Source organism: Lissotriton helveticus, chromosome 3_1 (genome assembly GCF_964261635.1).
Source record: "Lissotriton helveticus chromosome 3_1, aLisHel1.1, whole genome shotgun sequence".
Classification (NCBI taxonomy): domain Eukaryota; kingdom Metazoa; phylum Chordata; class Amphibia; order Caudata; family Salamandridae; genus Lissotriton; species Lissotriton helveticus.
In genome coordinates, this window is record NC_136061.1 from 1,797,801,017 (window position 1) to 1,797,819,584 (window position 18,568).

Sequence of the window (18,568 nt, forward strand, 5' to 3'; positions counted from 1 at the left end):
AGTTGGGGGTGGTTCAGAGGATTCCCCTTTGAACTACAGATATTTTCCCAAATTTCCATCCTGTCTGTCTTGAAACATTAGAATGCAGATTTTAATCTCTCCCCCCAATCTATTCAGCCAGGTCCTCAAATGGCAGAGGTCTGTCATTCCAGTTGCATGCCCAATGTTTATAGCTGTCTTTGGGGCATAATCAGATGTCCTCCCCCCCCCATTCTACAGTGTGGACTGGAGTCAAACTAAGAGGCACACAAAGAGTTTAGTGCAGAGAAATACCCACTCTAGAAGTGGGACTGCTAAGCTATCAATGACAAATCCACCTTTACCACAAGGGAGTATTTGTAATTGTGACTCCAATAATGGTAAGCAACATGAGGCTCCTCCACTGTATCCACCACAGCAACTTAAAGTAATCTCAGCCAATCACCCATGCTAAACTATGGGGAGAAAAAAGCTCATAGGTAGTGAAAACACAAATGGGTGTTCTTCACTACCTGGGCCTGGAACACACATGTACCTGCCCTGCATTCCACCTATCACTTGCTCCACCTCCCCCCCCCCCCATGGCTACCCCTAGGAGTGCCCTAGTGTTAGTGAAAGGCACCCTCAGCATTGGCCAATGACTTAGATAGGCCAACCTGAGCATAACTGCAAATGCTCAAAACCGGGCATGCAATGGCAGGCTTGAGACATGTTTGAAACCACCATGAGACTACTCCCTGCTGTAAGCTAAAACTGTAGTTTACAAGTCATTCAGCAATTATCCCATGTTGACCCATGGGAAGAGCAGAACTCCTAGATAGGGAAAGCCGACATGAGGATTATTCACTACCTGGGCAAGGAGCACACCTGTGTACCTGCCCTGCCTTTCCCCTACCACTTGTCTCACCCTTCAGTGCTTACCCTCGGGGTATTCCAGTGGTAGTGAATGGCCCACTCAGCTGTAGCTAATTGTTTAGCATAAGTGCACATTAGTACACACAGACTGTAATGGCAGGCATGAGACAAGTTTGAACAGCTATTCTTGCGGCTGTCACAATCAATGATACGGCCCTGGGTATGTGGCGTGAATATGCCTCATTTTCCCGCATTCTTTTTTTACGCATGCCATTACAATGCGGTCATTACAACTACTGCGTTGAAACAATGCATGCCATTACTCTGCAAGTTGGAACAACAACTTGCTCTTGAGGGGGTGGGGGGGCGCTGGATGTTAGAATAGAATAATTTACTATTCCAACTCTAGTCTGTGCAACAGTAGGGAAGGTGTTGGATTTTAAATCCAACAACTTCTGACCCCTAGAGCAAGTCAATTTTCAACTTGCAGAGTAATGGCATGCGTTGTAACAACATTGTCGTTGTGACAATTGCGTTGTAATGGCATGCAGGGTTCGGGCTTTGGGGTAAACTATGTTTACCATATGGAATACCTCTTAATAGGGTTCTCAAAGGTACAGTGCCTAAACCAATCAGGTGAGCACTACATCCTAGCATGTGTAAGAAAGGCGGGTGCACTTTTCCACTGTATTACAGTGGGGAAAGTGCCCAAAGTCCTAAGGCCACGAAAAGAGAATCAGCAAAAGCGAGGAGGAAAAAAAAGTAAATGTTTTAGGGAAATCATCTAAGAAGGGCCATGTCTAACACCTGTTCTGATAGCCTCTTGTTTTCGGAACACCGGGCCTTTCACCCTCTTGTCATCCTCCAGCATCCCTAATATCTTGTTTTCTTTTTAATGTATCAAGTGATACAGTAGAATAATTATCAAGCATTGTATGTCCTTGATCTGACCATGTCAGGCAACTCTTCAGTTTCGTATGTTATATTACATATAATCGCAAAGTGCACCACCACCTGCAAGGGTACCCTGAAGCTGAGTAGGTGTGTGTGCCTTGCCATGCCTGTGGTAGGCTGATTAATTGGAAAGCCAGGTCTTCAGCTTTTTCTGGAATTCAAGAAGAGATTAGGAGGCTCTGATGTGTAGTGCGAAGTTGTCCCATGCTTTAGGAGGGATGTACGAAAATGCTCCTGATCCTCCTGAACTGGTTCTGTGTATGACTGGAATGTGTGTGAGTAGCAGTCCTATGCCGTGGAGATGTCTGGGTGATTGGTGGAAGAAATCCAGCTGCTAAGGTAAATGGGGCTTGAGTTGAGTAGTGCCTTCAATGTGTGTGTGAGGACTTTGAATTGAATGCGTTTGCGTATCGGGAGCCAGTGTAGTTCCCTGAGATGTAGAGTGATGTTAGTTCTGTGCAGGAGGATGAGGATGAGTTTGGCCACTGAGTTATGGATGGTTTGCAGTCTTTTAGTGAGTTGCTTGGTGATCCTGGTATAGAGACTGTAACCATAGTCCAACTTGCTGGTGACTGGGGCATGAATGCCACTCAAAGGTCTTCCTCAGCATCTTCAGGGTGTGGAAGCAGGACACAGTGACAGCACTGACTTGTGCAGTCATGTCCATTCTGCTATCACTAATTATTCTGAGCATCCAGACACCAGTTGGAGTCCAATAGTTAGGTGTTCTTGATGAATATCACTACTTTTGTCTTGACGGTGTTGAGCTTGAGACAGTTGACTTTCCTCCAGTTATCGGCTTCGCTCATGCAGGTGGTGAGCATGTTTTTTGTGTTGGGGGTCTTGTCCAAGAGGGACAGTATGAGTTGTGTGTTGCCTGCATAGGAGAGGATGTTGATGTTGTGTGCACATATGACATTAGCCAGATGGGTAATGTATGATTACAGGGGGTGGTGCTGATCAGTGAACCTTGAGTGCAATCCACTCTTTAGTAATGTGACTTCTGAAAGCACTACTTTTAAAGCTACATGTGTCCCAACGTCATGTTGAATCTGTAAGTAATGTACAGGCATTTCAAATGCCTGGGCATTTCAAACTCACCCTGAAGTTGTTGAACTACATCATGAAATCAGATCTGCACAGGTACAACATTTAAACAGATAAATCTAGCCTTGTTTGATGCTCAATTGGAGTCAAACATTGTTTATCGACAGGCACACCTTCTTACGAAATGAGCACATGGGCGTTGTTGCATCCTCTCTTTTTCACTTTCACTTTGCTCTTTTCTGATAGTCCCAAAAATATTTTTCAGAAAATGCCAAACCTTCAAGATTTCCGGATACTGTAGAAATGGGTAGACCTTTATCAATGAACTCCATTATGATTGAACATAGGAAAGCCATTCACTGATCCTGTCTTTCTTTATACACTCATTGCTGACATGCCATGCTTCCCTAAACTTCTTCCATACTTGTCTATAAAATCTTATATTGCCCATGGGAAGAGATCCAATACACATATGAATTAAATACCTTAAAACTGTAGAATCTTTATCAGTTTATAACTATCCCTCTCCGTGATCATTAACTTGAAGAGCACTCAAAATTTCAGTCACAGAACAAACCATTGACATTGCCTTATTGACAAAAAATATTTATTAAACTGTATACCTAACAGGCCAAAAACGTCCTGTTGTACTTGTGGGAGGCAAGAGCCCCACCTAATGTTACACCTTGCCCTCTCTAAACCGTTGACACATCCGCAAATGAGATCCACTGTTTGGATAAGTTTCAGTAAGTCATAAACTATCCATTTAATCTATAAAGTTGACCACAGAGTCACCTCCAGGCAAGAACAAATCATGCATGCGTCCTTAATATTTTTGAGACAGTGCTCAGCAGTGAGAGTGACGAGCCGATTTGCTATCTTCCCTTATTGCATGTATTATCCTTTACTGGTGCCATTCATAGTTCCTTCCCACATCTTATGGTCCTTTGCAAGGGAACAATCAGCATTCCTTGAATCCCATCCCTGACAGAAGGAAAAACCTTCAGACCCCTTTCCCATTCCCCCCTCCTCTATCAGAGCCTGTACTACCTGGGTGTTTTTTCGGGTTGATGTTGCATTATACCAAGGAGTGCCTGTTTACACTCTTTGAGTATTAGTGACAATCTTTGCACAGCCACTGGGTGGTGATTTGTTGGGCATTGGAATGAAATAGTCCAGGCTAAGGGCTGCACTGATGAGGTGGAGGTGTTCAGAGTAAATTATCCAGGGGTGTTATGTTCCCTAGTGATAGAGGTGAATAGTGAGATAGCAGCGCCAAATAAAGGGGTATAGGGCGCATGGAGTCCCCCAGAACAATGAGTGGGCTATAAGGCGCTTACCTTTGTGCATATGGGCGTGCATGACTTTGTGTGTATGTAGGTTTGTGGGTGCTTCAGCACACAATGGTTTGTGTTTGTGCATGTTTATGTGTATGTAATTTACACTTCCTTAATGCACATTTATTCTCTCTCACCAGTTGAGCCTACCTGTTACCCTGCCTGTATGGCTGATGAAGCCTGTAAACTGCCAGAGGGAGTGTGCATCTGCAATTCAACCTTGCACCAAGGAGCACGTAAGTCTAGACTCTTACCCATCATGTTCCAATAAAAAGTAAAGAAAGGGTGTAATAAATTAGGTTATTGTTTGAGGGGTGTGGAAGCTCCACTCAGGAAACAACCACAGTCCCTGTCAGGGTGAACCAATAAAGTCACTAAAGCAGTCAGGCTTAAGTTAAAGGCAATCTGTTAAATATTTGTCCAGAGCACAAACAGTAATACAGTGAAAACATAACATAGGAACAATCCCAAACTGGTTTAGAAAAGTACTGTATATGTAAATAAATACCAGACAACAAAAATCCAATAAGCAGAACTGAAGATATTGAATTGCAATATTTTAGGTAAAAATAGCTGCACAAGCAGGAAGTGCAAAACTCTGGGTATAAGGTCAGGATGGACTGGTACAAAGTCACAAGTTCAGGACCACTGCCATGGAGCGCAAGCTGTACACAGGGCTGAGTTTGGCTGCTAGGAGTTGTACCTTAAGTCCTGGGTAATAGATTTGTGCAGCGGCGCCGCTTGGCATCAGTTTCAATGAAGCTGCCACCTGTGCGACAAGGCTTTGCGGGGTTTAACGTGGCTTTGCACCAGATATGATGGAACCTTCAGTTAGACAAGGGGGAGTGCTTTCTGGTGTTTGCCAAGGCCGAGGGTGTGTTGGGCAGTTCTTGGGGATCAGGCCTCATGCCAAAAAACGAGCAGATGTCCCCACCCCAATTTAGAGTGTTTGAGGCGCTATGCTCTCTAAATAGAGCAGACAGAAAATCTGCAATGTTTGAGTCGATGTCCCACGTCCGTAAAAATCTACATTTACAGGGGCAAAAACTGCTGACAGGGTGGACTAGTTGAGGCTCGCCTATTTAAGAGCTCAAACAACATTTACTTGGAAAGTATTGCTTCACCAGCACAACTTTTAAAAACATTAACACCACCACTGCTCTGGCAGAGGGATGAACCAATCAAGGGGTGATACTTACTTTATTGGGGCTAACCGCTGATGCCCCCTGGGGCATCAGAATTGTTGTATTATTTTCTTAGTATCTCTTTCTCATCATTTAGACACCTTCCTCCACAGTAAAGCATGTTGTGCGTTTGGGTGCTTCTAGAAGCAGGGACCGCTTCCCCTCGCACTTATTGGCCGATAATTTTTGCTCTCTCTGGCTTCCCAAATATTAGAGATGTTTCTCAATGCTGCGTACATCCAACGGGCTTTACAACAGAAAGATGCGAATTCCTAAATAATGAGTTTCCCACATAAAAGTAGTAAAGTTTCCGTAGCATCGCAATGTTCTTTGCGTCCATTTGTCTATGCTTGGACGTCAAAGTGGCCTGCGGTGTGTACTGTGGAATTTATTAGCACGTGCGGGTAGTTACCTTTCTTCACAGGTCTGTTATTTTCTATCCATGAAGCACACACGCTGCTTTGGAAAACACAGATCATAAACTAAAATGGAAAAACTCGTACGCCTCTTAAGATAGCCATGCCAGAAGACAGGGAGATTACAAAGAGATAAATATTGTTTTTTCCGCAATTTATCAATTCCCACACCCGGTTTTTCGAATATTACATGCGCCATTAAACAAGGAGATTGTTAACAGTTACACATACCATTTCGTTGCAGTATCGAAATGGACAGGCACAAGTGTCATGATAGTTGCCCAGATACATACAAGACGTGGGCAGGCAAAGAAATTCTTAGAGAACACTAAGCCAGATCCGAGCCTGAGAAATGATTTCTCTCTAACGGCCAAAGTAAATGCCATGGGTTTGCGTGACCAGGGTAGAATACATTCAATGGCCTATTGTTTCTACCTTTTGAGTGTTGTTGCCTTCCCATGCATGTTACCTGGTGTCTTTGCCACAGCCCAGTCATCTATGGCAGGCACTCCTTGCCTAAGCCTAAGCCATCAGCCTCGGAATCTGGCCACCGCAAGATCTAATACTGAGCCAACAAATTACTTTTGTCATCATCACCACCTCTAGCAAACATCTCATACTCCTACACCAATGCCTTCTCTTTTATCAGACCCCAAAACACACTAAGATTACTTGCATACTAACTGTGTCTCACATTTTATACACAATGTCCGGATAATTTACTGGTTATGCCAAGTCCTACTTTTCCTCCTTCCAATCCTTATCTTTGAGATGTAAACCATCCACTTCTTAATGCTAGAACACCTAAAAGTTCTATCATCCACTTTTTTAAGTCCTCCCCAGAAGGAGGTATTAGATGGTTAAACCTCCACTGCATTGTCTCATGCTTGTAAACTCCTATGGAGGGGGGAATGGCTTGCAAGACTGTGACAAGGAAGAATAGTACTCGGTGTAATTAAGTTTATCCATCAGTCATCAAAATGCTTTCACCTCACCCCTTGTCCCTTAGCACACTTTAGATATGAGGAGATAGTAAACAACAAGAACAAGGGGTTTGTGGGATGAAACTACACACTTGTTTACCATGCATGCCGGTTCCACGCGGTCTTAACCATGCAAGTCTCAACCACGCATATGCCTTTACCACACATGTCTTTACAGCAAAATAATTGTTGTTAAGGCATGTATGGCAAAGACATATCCGTGGTTAAGACTTATCAGGTAAGTCTTACCCCCCTGCCCCCTGCCCCCGCCCTAAGTACTAAAACGACCCCCTTCCCTCCTGAAAACTAACCCCCTCTCCTCAAGTCCTAAAAACCTCCCTTCTCCCCAAACCCTGAAAATTACCTCGGCCCCAGCCCTTAAAACTACCTCAACAAGCTACGCTCCACCCCCAAAACCGGCCCCCACCTACCTCACCTCATCCTCACCCGATCCTTCTTCTTACTGCTTCCACCCAGCAGCCGCTAGACCACGCACTGTCTTGACCATGCATATGTTGGGTTAAGGCACATGCGTGGTTAAGGCAAGCGTGTTAGTGCTTGCGTTGTCAGAAAACGCGTGGATCTGCTCGCATTGTTCTGACAGTTTCCCAAACAAGGGCACTGAAGAAAATAACACGTGACAAGTAAAGAACCCGTTCAGTCATCTGAGTTTGTCTTCATCTAGTAACATGAAAACGGGGACCCCCTCTCAAGATACTTAGGGCTAGGGAAAAGAGGGGAAGAAAAAAACCACAATACTAATATATTCCCTCATAGCCTATATACTTTACAAATTGAAACATGGTTCATAATTTTTTTATTTTTTTTCAAAGACCTTCAAAGCACAACAATTACACTTTAAGTGATTCTATTTTTAAATTTTTTATTTGTTTTATTCCATATTTCATTTTTTTCATTTTTTTTAAAGTTATTCAACTCTTTTTATCATTTCATGAATACAACGTATAGAACATCTTTATAAAAAGTTTTTTTTTTAAATGATCACTATTCTGTACAGTACATAGAGATGTCCACAATACTTTTTAAATAACAACAAAGAAACGTGTTTTTGGTTATTCGAAACAACCACAAAAGCAAAAAAGAACAAATGATACCCTGGTTACACAACATCAATATTCCTAACATACAACACTCACACCAATTGATACACTTCCATACCATCCACTAGCACCCAACTCTTATACATAGCAAGGTAAGCCGTTAGGTAGAGGGAAACTCCACTATGATGGAAACCACAAAGTGTTTTAGTAGGGTTCCACGCCAGGTCGACGCGCGTTTCGGTGGGTTATAGTATGTAGCAACCACCTTCCTCAGGACCTAAACAAATATGAACTCTTCCTTTCTATGAACCAAGGTATCTGCAATCAAAAAATATAAAGATGTATTGTACATATCCCAAAACATTAAGAACGAAGGTAAATTCATTTTACAATTGAATCCTTTTAATTTAAATGTCATCAATTTGATTAGACTGGAACCAGTGTGTACGCATCCATGACAAGAGTATGGAACAATAAACTGATAACTGTCATGGACAATCAAGAATAAACTGATTTCATAAGGACATACATTAAAAAGAAAGATTTCCTTACTCAACCATTACATTCACACAGAAGATAGCCTTCACCTATGTTTGACAATCCCAGAAAAAGTGAGCAAAAGTAGAGGTATGTACATGCAAAAGTATAGAAAAGCTCCAAAAAGCCGGAAATCTTCTGTAAGGTCATCATTGTGGCTGTATTCTTTTGGTCCTAAAGGTCTTTCTTGGTATATTACGATTGACCAGCTTCAGGTCTGGTTACAGTCCCTCATTGGATTCCAATTAGGTAGATATACTCATCCAACATGTTTGACGGCACAGTGTCCTTCTTGCACTGAATCAACAGGGTGAATTGGCACGTTTGGTACTTTTACTTTTTGTGTGCTTTGATGTTCGAGTATCGCCATACTCACAGTAATCTGGTGGCCCTCTATTAACTTGCTAACTTTGAGTTTACTTCACGGTGCATCTCTGAACCTCCCTGGATAATATAGGTCCATCGCTTAATGTTAGTTTATGTTTCAATTAGACAGCAATGTTTATTTATTTTTGTAATATATATGTGATATAGTTGTCTGTAGATATCCCCTAAAAACGGGTGTTGGTTACACCCGAAATGCATTGGGATTAAGGAACAAGCCCCACCTCATTGTTTATGATCTGATTAAACGGACTGTTGAAACTCATTCTTGATTTGGATTTACATCACACATGCAAATAAAAAGAAGCACATCAACAAGACGATTCGGTTTATGGTTTATTCGTTTTGAATACTCATGGCTTATGGATATGTTTTTAATCAATAAACATTACTGTTTTTCCTCTGTGAAAAGTGTCTAACAAGTTTTGATGAATTGTTAATATACACTTGTGTAGGAGTGTACCAGGTAGTGCACATCCTGTCTAGAACATTTTGCTCTAGTTTATACGTTCATTTTGAATTGGTGGCAGGGTGGAACCACTTCAGGGAGTGCACACCAAGTTAGAATATCATTGAATATTGGGTATATTTTGTGAACAAGTTTAATTTGAGTGCACACAAGCTATTGCTAGTACCTTTGACTTTCTAACATTGGCATTTTCAACCACACAATTAAAAAAACACCAAATCTCTAGCTGTTCCCAATTGAGAATTGCACTTCTATGTTGTTTCAATGAAGCTTCAATGATAGCCTATAGCAGAGCTATTCCTCACCATGATGAAAAATGAAAAGGGCAGTATTTCACTATTATGAAATTCAAAACACGCCAGTACATATCTTACCTTTCACAAACACAGCACCCTGCCAATGGGGTATCTTGGGCCTACCTTAGGGGCCCCTTATTTGTAGTAAAGGGTAAGGTTAGGACGTGGCAAGTGGGTGCACTTTCCAGGTTGACAAGGCAGTTTAAAATTGCACTTACAGACATTGCAATGGCAGGCCTGGGACATGTTTACAGGGCACTTCGTGTGGGTTGCACAATCAGTGTGGTAAGCCCACTAGTAGCATTTGATTTACATGTCCTAGGCACACATGTTGTGTACTATACTAGGGATTTACCAGTAAATCAAATATGCCAAATATGCCAATTATGGATAAACCAATCACCAATACAATTTAGACAGAGAGCATACGCACTTTAGAACTGATTAGCACTGGTAAAGTGCCTTGAGTCCTAAAGGCAACAAAAACGGCACAAAAATAAACCTGCAAAAAGGGCTAGATCCAACAATACCCTCCAAGACTGGTTGATGAATACTGAACGTCAGAATCCCCTCAAGAAAAAGGAAGAAAAGAAAATATGGTAAGTCTTAGGAGTTGCTTAATGGAGTGTGTTTAGGACGTGACACCATCACATAAATAGTTTCTTAGCTTTGTAGTAGGGTCAGGAGGCCCTGCTTTGGGACTGCCATGTCTGTGTTGTTGTTTTTAGTTTTTATGATTTTAGAAGAAGTTTTAACTTAGTCATTTTTGAACCAGGAACTTACATATATACAGTGACCAGTTTAATAAAGAAAAGTAGTGAATCTGCACCCAAATAGGTACTCCTTGAATGGATGTAAATGTACTACTTTTTGAAATTCACAAATATTGGCAGGGTTATGCTTGGAAAGCTGCATCAGCCTCAGGTTTCCAGGAATGCTATTTGAAATAAAAAACACTCAAAAGATGATTGGAAAAATGCTTGCAAATAGTCTAGGCACTGACAATCATTTGGCGCAGCATTAAAACTCTTTGTTTTTTGCTCACTGTGCCAATAAGACTGAGGGCCTGAATGATGGTTGGGCTTACCTCTGGTGGCTCTTTTATTCCATTGTGCAGTCAAAGGAAGTTTTACATTGGCAGAGTATATTTCACACTGTCTGTATATAATTTGCATCACCCCAACTCAAAATTGGGGGAGTGGCCCTTCAGTTTAATAGTATGAGTACTCCCTCACCATTGCTACAGAGTACCTTGTCAGCCAAACTCTAAATCAGCCCCAAAAACCCACCTAATGCAAATCAATATTGACCCTGCTCCTCATGGGAACAGTCTATACCAATTCACCAGATGGCCCACTGCTTTCGTAGTTGGGAGATCTGATGTTCACAGACCCTAATCTCACTAACTAAGCTACACCCATAGTAAGACTTTAACTTATTATACGTGGATAGGAGCTGCAGCACCAGGCACATGTCTTTTCCAAAAGAGAGAAAACAAAGCAAGAATGACAGGGCTGCTGTAACTCTCTTGTACCTCCTGCTGTGAGAGGAGTTAAAAAAGAGAAGCAAAGGAAGATAGGGTATTTTGGTTGTCCTGTCCTTATGAGGGAGATGGTTTACATCCCAGTGATAACGACTGTGTTGAGAAAGAGGTACAAGGAGCTAATGAAGCTTCCCTTCTGTCTGTAAAAAAAAGTGGTGTAGAAAGGGTGCATGGCCCTAATGCAACAATTTAAAATAGTCCCTAGAGTTTGCTTGGGTACAAAAAGACAGCCATAACATGGGTGCAGTGGTCCACCACACCACCAGGCATATGTGCTACTGCGCCTGCTGCACTACTGCGAGCTACACATGCTCTGAAAAAACTCTCTCCAAATACAGGCAATCCAATACACCAGCAACACTCTGGTCAGATGAGAAACCCTCAATCAATCAATCAATCAATCAGGGGTTTGTAAAGCGCACTACTCGCCCGTGAGGGTCTCAAGGCGCTGAAACCCTTGCCTTGGAGAGTGGGACACTTATGGCGCTCAATTAAGATTAAGCTTGTCCTTAGACATCTCTACTGACTTTACACCTCACTGGGCTTAACGATTTATCTGGTTATCTTTTTCTTGCAGAGGTTACGGATGTTGTTCCGATGTTCATGTGTGATGAGGCGTTGATAACCATCACGGTCCCTAAGTGCTTGTTGGAGAAGCTCCGGTACAACCCAGCGGGCATGCACGTCAGAACCCCCACTGTTGATTGCATGAACAGTTACAACCAGGTCCTGAATGGAATCCGTATGTGGTCCGAACAGATCCTGCCAGTCACTGGATTCTGCGGGAATGAAGTTGTGGTGAGTAACTATGTTACCTATAGTCATCAATCACAAAAGCCTTCTGCTGACTGTCTTCGCAGTTCCTCTTGTGGGCCTGTGGATTGCTCTGCATTCACGATGACTGGTTTATGTGTTAGACTGTAGGATGTGGTGCATTTACCACTATCGGTCCATATTGGAGACTGTAGGGACGATGTGTATTTATTACCAGACGTCATGCTCATAGTCATGCGTAGATGCACTGAGGGAGACGCTCCCAGGCAAGAATTGCAGCATAAAAGGGGTAACAGGGCTAGACACAGGGGTGTGGTTCCTCACCCCAAATATCTATTGTGTGTCCAGGCTTCAATTTTATAGAACACTTACATTTTTTAAGTATTTTGTTAAATTCTACCTTTACAACTTGTTATTTCTATCAGTAGGAAAGAGTTGCTTTTTAAAAACACAGCATTTCCATACACGGTTTCTGACATTGATAATATTTAAATATTTCTTGAAAAGTGCTAAACACACTGCCTCGTCCTCCAGCCAATGTCCTTGTGACTGTTAATGTCCCTGTGTCAAGTCACTGTCCTGGTGTTGTGTCGAACACTAATTGCCCCTGCATCAAGGTCAGGGCTCGTGCTGCTGTGTCAATGCCCTGCCTGTGACTCATGTTCCCCTGAGAACAAGGTAAATAAACATGTCAGTGTTACTCCCCATGAACAAATATTGTAGTTTGTGTGTTCCAGTAGTATTGTCCCACTGTCAGTGGTATCTTCTCAGTGGTTGTGCATCAGCACGCACTGTTAGTGTCCAGCTGTCACTAGCATAGTGTTCCAGTATCACTCTCTTGGTGTCAACAATCGTGTTTGCTAGTGTTCCTGTCCCAGTGAACTGCCCCCTGCCAGTGCCCAGCATGAGTGTCTGTTCCCAATATTAATGGCCTAGTGTCAATGCTCCCATATCGGTACTGGTGCTCCAGTTTCAGTGGCCCATGTGCCAGTGTTATAGCATAACCAATGCTCTCTACCCGCGCGCTGCCCACTCACTTCACATGTGGGCAGGGACAGCATCTGCCTGCGTTAACTGGAAATAAAGGTCTCCAGTGGGCCTTGCTGTATGCAGGAAGGCAGAGGAACAGGGGGCGCTGTTCCTCTGCTGCTAAGAGCTGCATTTCGCCTTTGTCATCAAATCCACACTTGGACAGCGGGGTGCTGCCCTCCAATCCCCTCTCACAATGTCACCAGGGTTTCTCTTTGGACCTCATCGCTGAGGTATAAGGGCGCTCACAGAGCCAAGAAGAGACAGCTGTGCTGTCCTATAGCACAGCGCCCTCCGACCTCTTCCACAAGTCACAGCCTGCACTGTGCTTTCTCCCTTTGACCTGGACAGATCAATTATGGTTAGCCAGGGTCTGTTCTTTCGACTTTGACTCTGATTATAAATTGCACAATATTAGGGTAACGATAAACTGCATGGGACCGTGCAATAATTTCACACAAGCACCGGACAATTATCAGTAAACCCATATGGGAGAGTAGGAGACGGAGTAGAAGCCTTTTTCACCCGTGGATAGAAACAAAAACAGATCGGGGAATGGGTGCTACTGAACCCAAAGCCTCTTGCTAATTGTCCAGCTGGATTTAGCAGCCTAAAAAACGGCGCATAATTCTCCTATTCCTGAAAAAACTTGCGTGGTAAACCCCACCAACTCTGTACCTGGCAGAGCGTTCCTCCGGCTCGGAATCGACCCCTCTGGGCTTTGTGGAAAATGTGTTAATGAGGGAATTAAGGGCCATATATAGGTAGCTTAATACCGGTCGGTAACGGCCGAAAATCGGTAGATTTGCCGTTACCGACCGGTATATAGCTTTTTCTAATGTAGGTGGCTGGATTTAAGGATTCGGTAATTTACTGATTCGGTAATTTAAGGAATCGGTAAATTACCGAATCCTTACAATACCGAATCGGTAAATTACCGAATCCTTAAATCCTATGTAGGGAGCACTCAAGTGAGTGCATTTTTGATTTAAGGATTTGTTATTTACCACCAACCACAAGTTGCTGGTAAATATCAAAAACCTTTAAAAAAGTAATGTTGTGCTTTTTTAAAAGTGCCATGTGACAGAAGCATGTATGTGTGCCACATGTGCACACATGCACGATTCAGGGGTGCAACAGGGTGTCAATGTGACACCCTGCCACCCTTGAATATGTTCCCCCTATTACCGAATCGGTAATAGTGAATGGCTTCCCATTCATTCCTATGGGCCTCCAGGCCCATAGGAATGAATGGGAATTACCGTATCGGTAAATACCGAATCGGTAATAGCGAATATTACCAATTCGGTAAAATTTACAGAATTTTTACCTACATACTATTTACCGATTCTTAAATACCGAAAAAGTTAAATTCAGTATTTAAGAATTGGTAAATAGAGATTACCTACATATGGCCCCAAACTCCTATCTAGACCAGGATGACCGGTTTGCACACGCTGAGGACAAACATTAAAAAGAAAGTTTTGAACACTTTAGTGCTTTTTTTTATATGGTGACACATATAATGGAGGAAATTACCAAAAAGCATCCTTCTTATCCTCGTGCGTTTATTTCTGTTCAGTGTTCTCAGGTAACAGTGCAGGCCCAAGTCCAAAACCTGACAGGGCCTACTGCAAAGCTGACTAGTCCAGCTGCAGATCTCTCTTTACGTGCCACATGAAAGTTGTGAATGTGTGAGGTACAATATAAGACCCCATTGAAATATAAGCATTGACAAAGCCAATCAGTCTAGCATTGTTTTTGGCAAACTTAAACAACAGGCATTAAAAGTGTAAAATTAATACAAAGTGGAAAATATCATAGTCTAAAGGTGGAGTGCAGCTGCAACACTGTAGTGGACTACTTTTTTGAAGGAGTGCAAGGTGCAAAAGTGAAATGCTGAAACTCAAATTGAAGACAGCCAATGGTTGAAATGAGCCATGACATTGCCTCTTGCTCTGGACTGTGGTGGGAAGAAGCAAAATGTCAGTGGCACTTCTGCATGCTAGTGGAAGAAAAGGGCTGACTGCAAGCCCTCTGTATGTATACATATATGGTTTTTTTTAAAAACATGGAACTGGAGAGACAGCTAAAGCTGTCTACAGCCCAGATCTAAAAAGGTATAGCACAAGGTCAGAAAGATGGATTAACTGATGGAAGGATGTCAATACATAGCGTTCCAACTTAAGGCCTGATGTCATGAAGGCTGTAAATGGCTCAGCATAAACACATAAAAAAGCAATGCAAGTATGTTGCTAACCAACTTTTTAAAACTTTGTTAGGGAATCAGACTAATTGATCAGGGTTTTCTGATCAAATATGAAAACAAGGTGCGAACCCAACCTTCCTACAGGCATCCATCGGAGTATGTGCAGCAAAAAAGGAACCGGGTGCAAGCAGACGTATTACTCCTTAGAGCACTATATACAAAGAAAGTAAGAGACCAGTGTTAGGAGGAGTAGGATCACACAGATGGACTACTGTTGCAGGAATGTTGAAATATGGAGTCCCGATTTCAGGCATAAGGGCATGAAATGTATGCAGGGAGGCTATACATGGCTAGGCAAAGCAGTATAAAAATGTCACACAATGTTACTGCTAACACCTAGTTTTAAAACTCTCAGACAAAACTTAGTTTTATTTTAAGTATGGGAAATACAGCAAATGGCACTACCATTTCTGCGCACAGGTGCTATTTCCACCAGATCTCAGGAATTGCACTTTCCAGTAACCCTTGAATCATCTTGCAGGGAACTCTCCTAACAAGTTGAGTTAGTTTGCTCTTTTCTACCAATGGACCCCACATGGTCGAACATCCTGCAGCTTCAAACAGCATCAGTCCAAGGTAGGAAGGAAATAAGTGTCTGAGATTTAGGTTTTAGGGGAGTGGGGTGGTGGTAGCATGCCTGTTGGAAAGTGGGTTATTAGGAATGATAAGTCGAGACTTACCTCTTGTAATAAGGTGAATAACACAATAAAAGGTTCAGTCAATATCTCAATACATTATTCCCTTGCGCAACCCAATATAGCTTGCAATGACCAGGCAGGCATAACTTACGAGACAGGTGTGTAAAGCATTTAAAAGCATCAATACATTAAATAAGTAAGACATAACACACAACAAAAATCCAACTCTGATTTATAAACATAGATTACATTTTAATGAAAAAATAGATACCAAAACAACAAACATCACATGTAGGTAACCAGGGATATGCATTTTTATGGAATAAAAGTAAAACTAGCGCTTAAAAGCAGATAGCACTTAAAGAGTTAAAAAGGGCTGTGCTGGACTGGGACAAAGTCAAAAGATCTTTACACTTACTTCCAGAAGTGTTTTATTGATGCAGGAATATGGTCCACAGCACCAGCCAAGGGTTCAGATAATCTGATTTGCCTCTTGGGATTGGGACTACAACTTCCACAATGCCCCTGGTCAGTTTGTGGAGCATTTCACAGACGTTGCTCCAAACTTCTTCAAACTTCTGTAGATTTTTCTAAAGGGGCTTCTAGAGGGTTCAAAGTGTCCACAACACAAATTCAGGCCAATAGAACTTCTGAGATGGTCCTTGGGAAGTTGGGACTTCTATTTCTACAATGCACTTGGCCAAATTCCACAGTCCACTAGGCACGTTCCAGGATGTGGACCTCTTGGCAGAGATGATGCAGGTGGGTTCTGTTAACTTGTATCATGCAGGGCATCCACTCCTTGAACCTTCTTGAAGCAAGGCACAGTCCTTAGGGCTGTAGTCCCAGAATGTGTTGCAGGTGCAGTCCTTTAGAGTGCAGTCCTTTGGGGTGCAGATCAGGTTTCCAGCAGGACAGTCCTTCTTCCCCTTGTAGTTTCAGGCAGCAGATCTTAGGAGATATACAACTCTCCCATGTTTATTCACAGTTTCTAGGTTTCACTCAGGATGGCACCCCTGGCCAATGGGATGCAGGGGCCACCCAGTTTTATGACAATTTCCTCCAAAGTGTGGCATATTCTTGTCCAAGATATCACTATTCTCTCAAAAGCCAACATGAAGAAAGTCTCTCGTTAAGATTCGGCTAAGCCACCCCACTGTTACGGCCACTTACACACCCCTTTCACTCCCCTGACTAATCCAATTACTGAGGCTCCTGTGTAGCCGGCAATGCAGGAAGTGGGGGTCAGCATGTGCTGGTCCAAAACTGTCATGCTCCCTTTGAAGACCAGATTGGATCCCCCACCCTCCTCTAGCCTTTTGACTTCTGCAGCTAAAGTTCACCACCCACAGCAAATCCATAGTCTACTTTGACAGGACACTTCACACCTCATTAAGCAGCTCTGGCTCAGCCTGGAAAAGGCTGGCCAATCAGGAAAGAGCATCTTGATAGCTGGATTTTGGCTCACGTAAAGAAACGTTTATTAACATATTTTCTCCGATAGTGATTATAAATCTAACAGTGGCAAGTTGTTGGATTTTTCATCATTATCATTTTAAGGTCCTGAATTATATTTTTTAGCTACTTCCTATCAATATTTATACTTAAATAAAATAAACCCACGGGAGACATTAGAGATCACTTATGTGTAAACATAAGGTAGATTACTACATTGGAAGAACCTTTAATTCCAAAGTCGAATTTGTATATATTTGTAGTTTAAAAGCAGCCTGCCAGGCAGGGTTAGCTTTAAAAATGACAGCAGGCAACACAGTAGTGCACACTCTAATGTTCAAAATGTACGGGGCCTCCAAACCTCCTTGCCTTATTGTATACTAGGGACTTATAGTAGTAGGCAGTTTGAGTGTCCGACATTGGCAATTATATTTAGGGCTCCTGGTTTTATGGTATTTCTTTTTTTAACATTTCCGTCTGTATTTATCCATATTTATTTTTTGCCCGTCCTATTGGTATTTATCCATATTTATTTTGTGTTTTTAAAATGAATGGAGTCATTAAATGGTATATTCCATGTTTATTTAACTCTTAGACAGCACTTATATGTGAATGCTTGTTGCGTTTTTGCAAATTAGGCAGCCACATATAACAAAGCATTACACCCACAGGTAAATATTAGTTATACTGCAAATATACATCAATTTATGCCTGTATTTAAGGAAACTTCATCCTGTTTTGCAACTTCCATGCTGTCTATCTGCTCAGCTTTTGCCTGGAGTTCATGAAAGACAGCATGGAGAGTCTCTCACAAGGAGAACAATTTTCAGTATTTTTCCGCTTTAAAAAATAAATACATATTATTCTGTAAAAATCAGTATAATCTGAAAACTCGGAGCCCTAATTATAATTAAACCTAACCATGTACTTTTAATCAGAGCACAGGCCTTGGGCCTGTTTAGCAGAGCCTAGGGCACAATGAAAAACAAGAAAACCTGTACCTAGCAGTCAATGGGGGCAGAAAAGTGGGAGACACTGCAAACAGGTCCTGATTTCCCACGCAACCCCCCTCCCTCAAAAGCTAACAGCCCAGGAAACGCAGCTCATCCATGGGAGAATTATTTTGAACTTTCAGGCGAGGAAGAAAGTGCAGAAATAACTCTGTACCATTGCTGTGCCTACTATACCATACATCCTCTTTCCAACGTCACTTCCTCTGTGAAGTGGACCAATCTTACAGTAACAAGACCCATTTTAAACTGAACCTTTATCACAGCTGTTTTATTTTCTTCCTCCTTTTTTAGTTTGGATAGTGAGGTGCCCACCCCCTCTATCTCTAACTTTGCTAGGGCGATACC

At 42.3% G+C, this 18,568-nt stretch overlaps 1 protein-coding gene across 1 annotated transcript in view; it reads left to right on the top strand.

Moving 5' to 3' along the window:
- LOC144823825 (uromodulin-like) overlaps window positions 1-18,568 on the top strand; it is a 114,528-nt gene that overhangs the window by 22,960 nt on the left and 73,000 nt on the right. Inside the window, exons 4-5 of the mRNA XM_078682686.1 lie at window positions 4,313-4,408; window positions 11,623-11,843. Of these exons, the coding sequence (XP_078538812.1) occupies window positions 4,313-4,408; window positions 11,623-11,843 (317 nt within the window). The remainder of the gene's footprint in view (window positions 1-4,312; window positions 4,409-11,622; window positions 11,844-18,568) is intronic.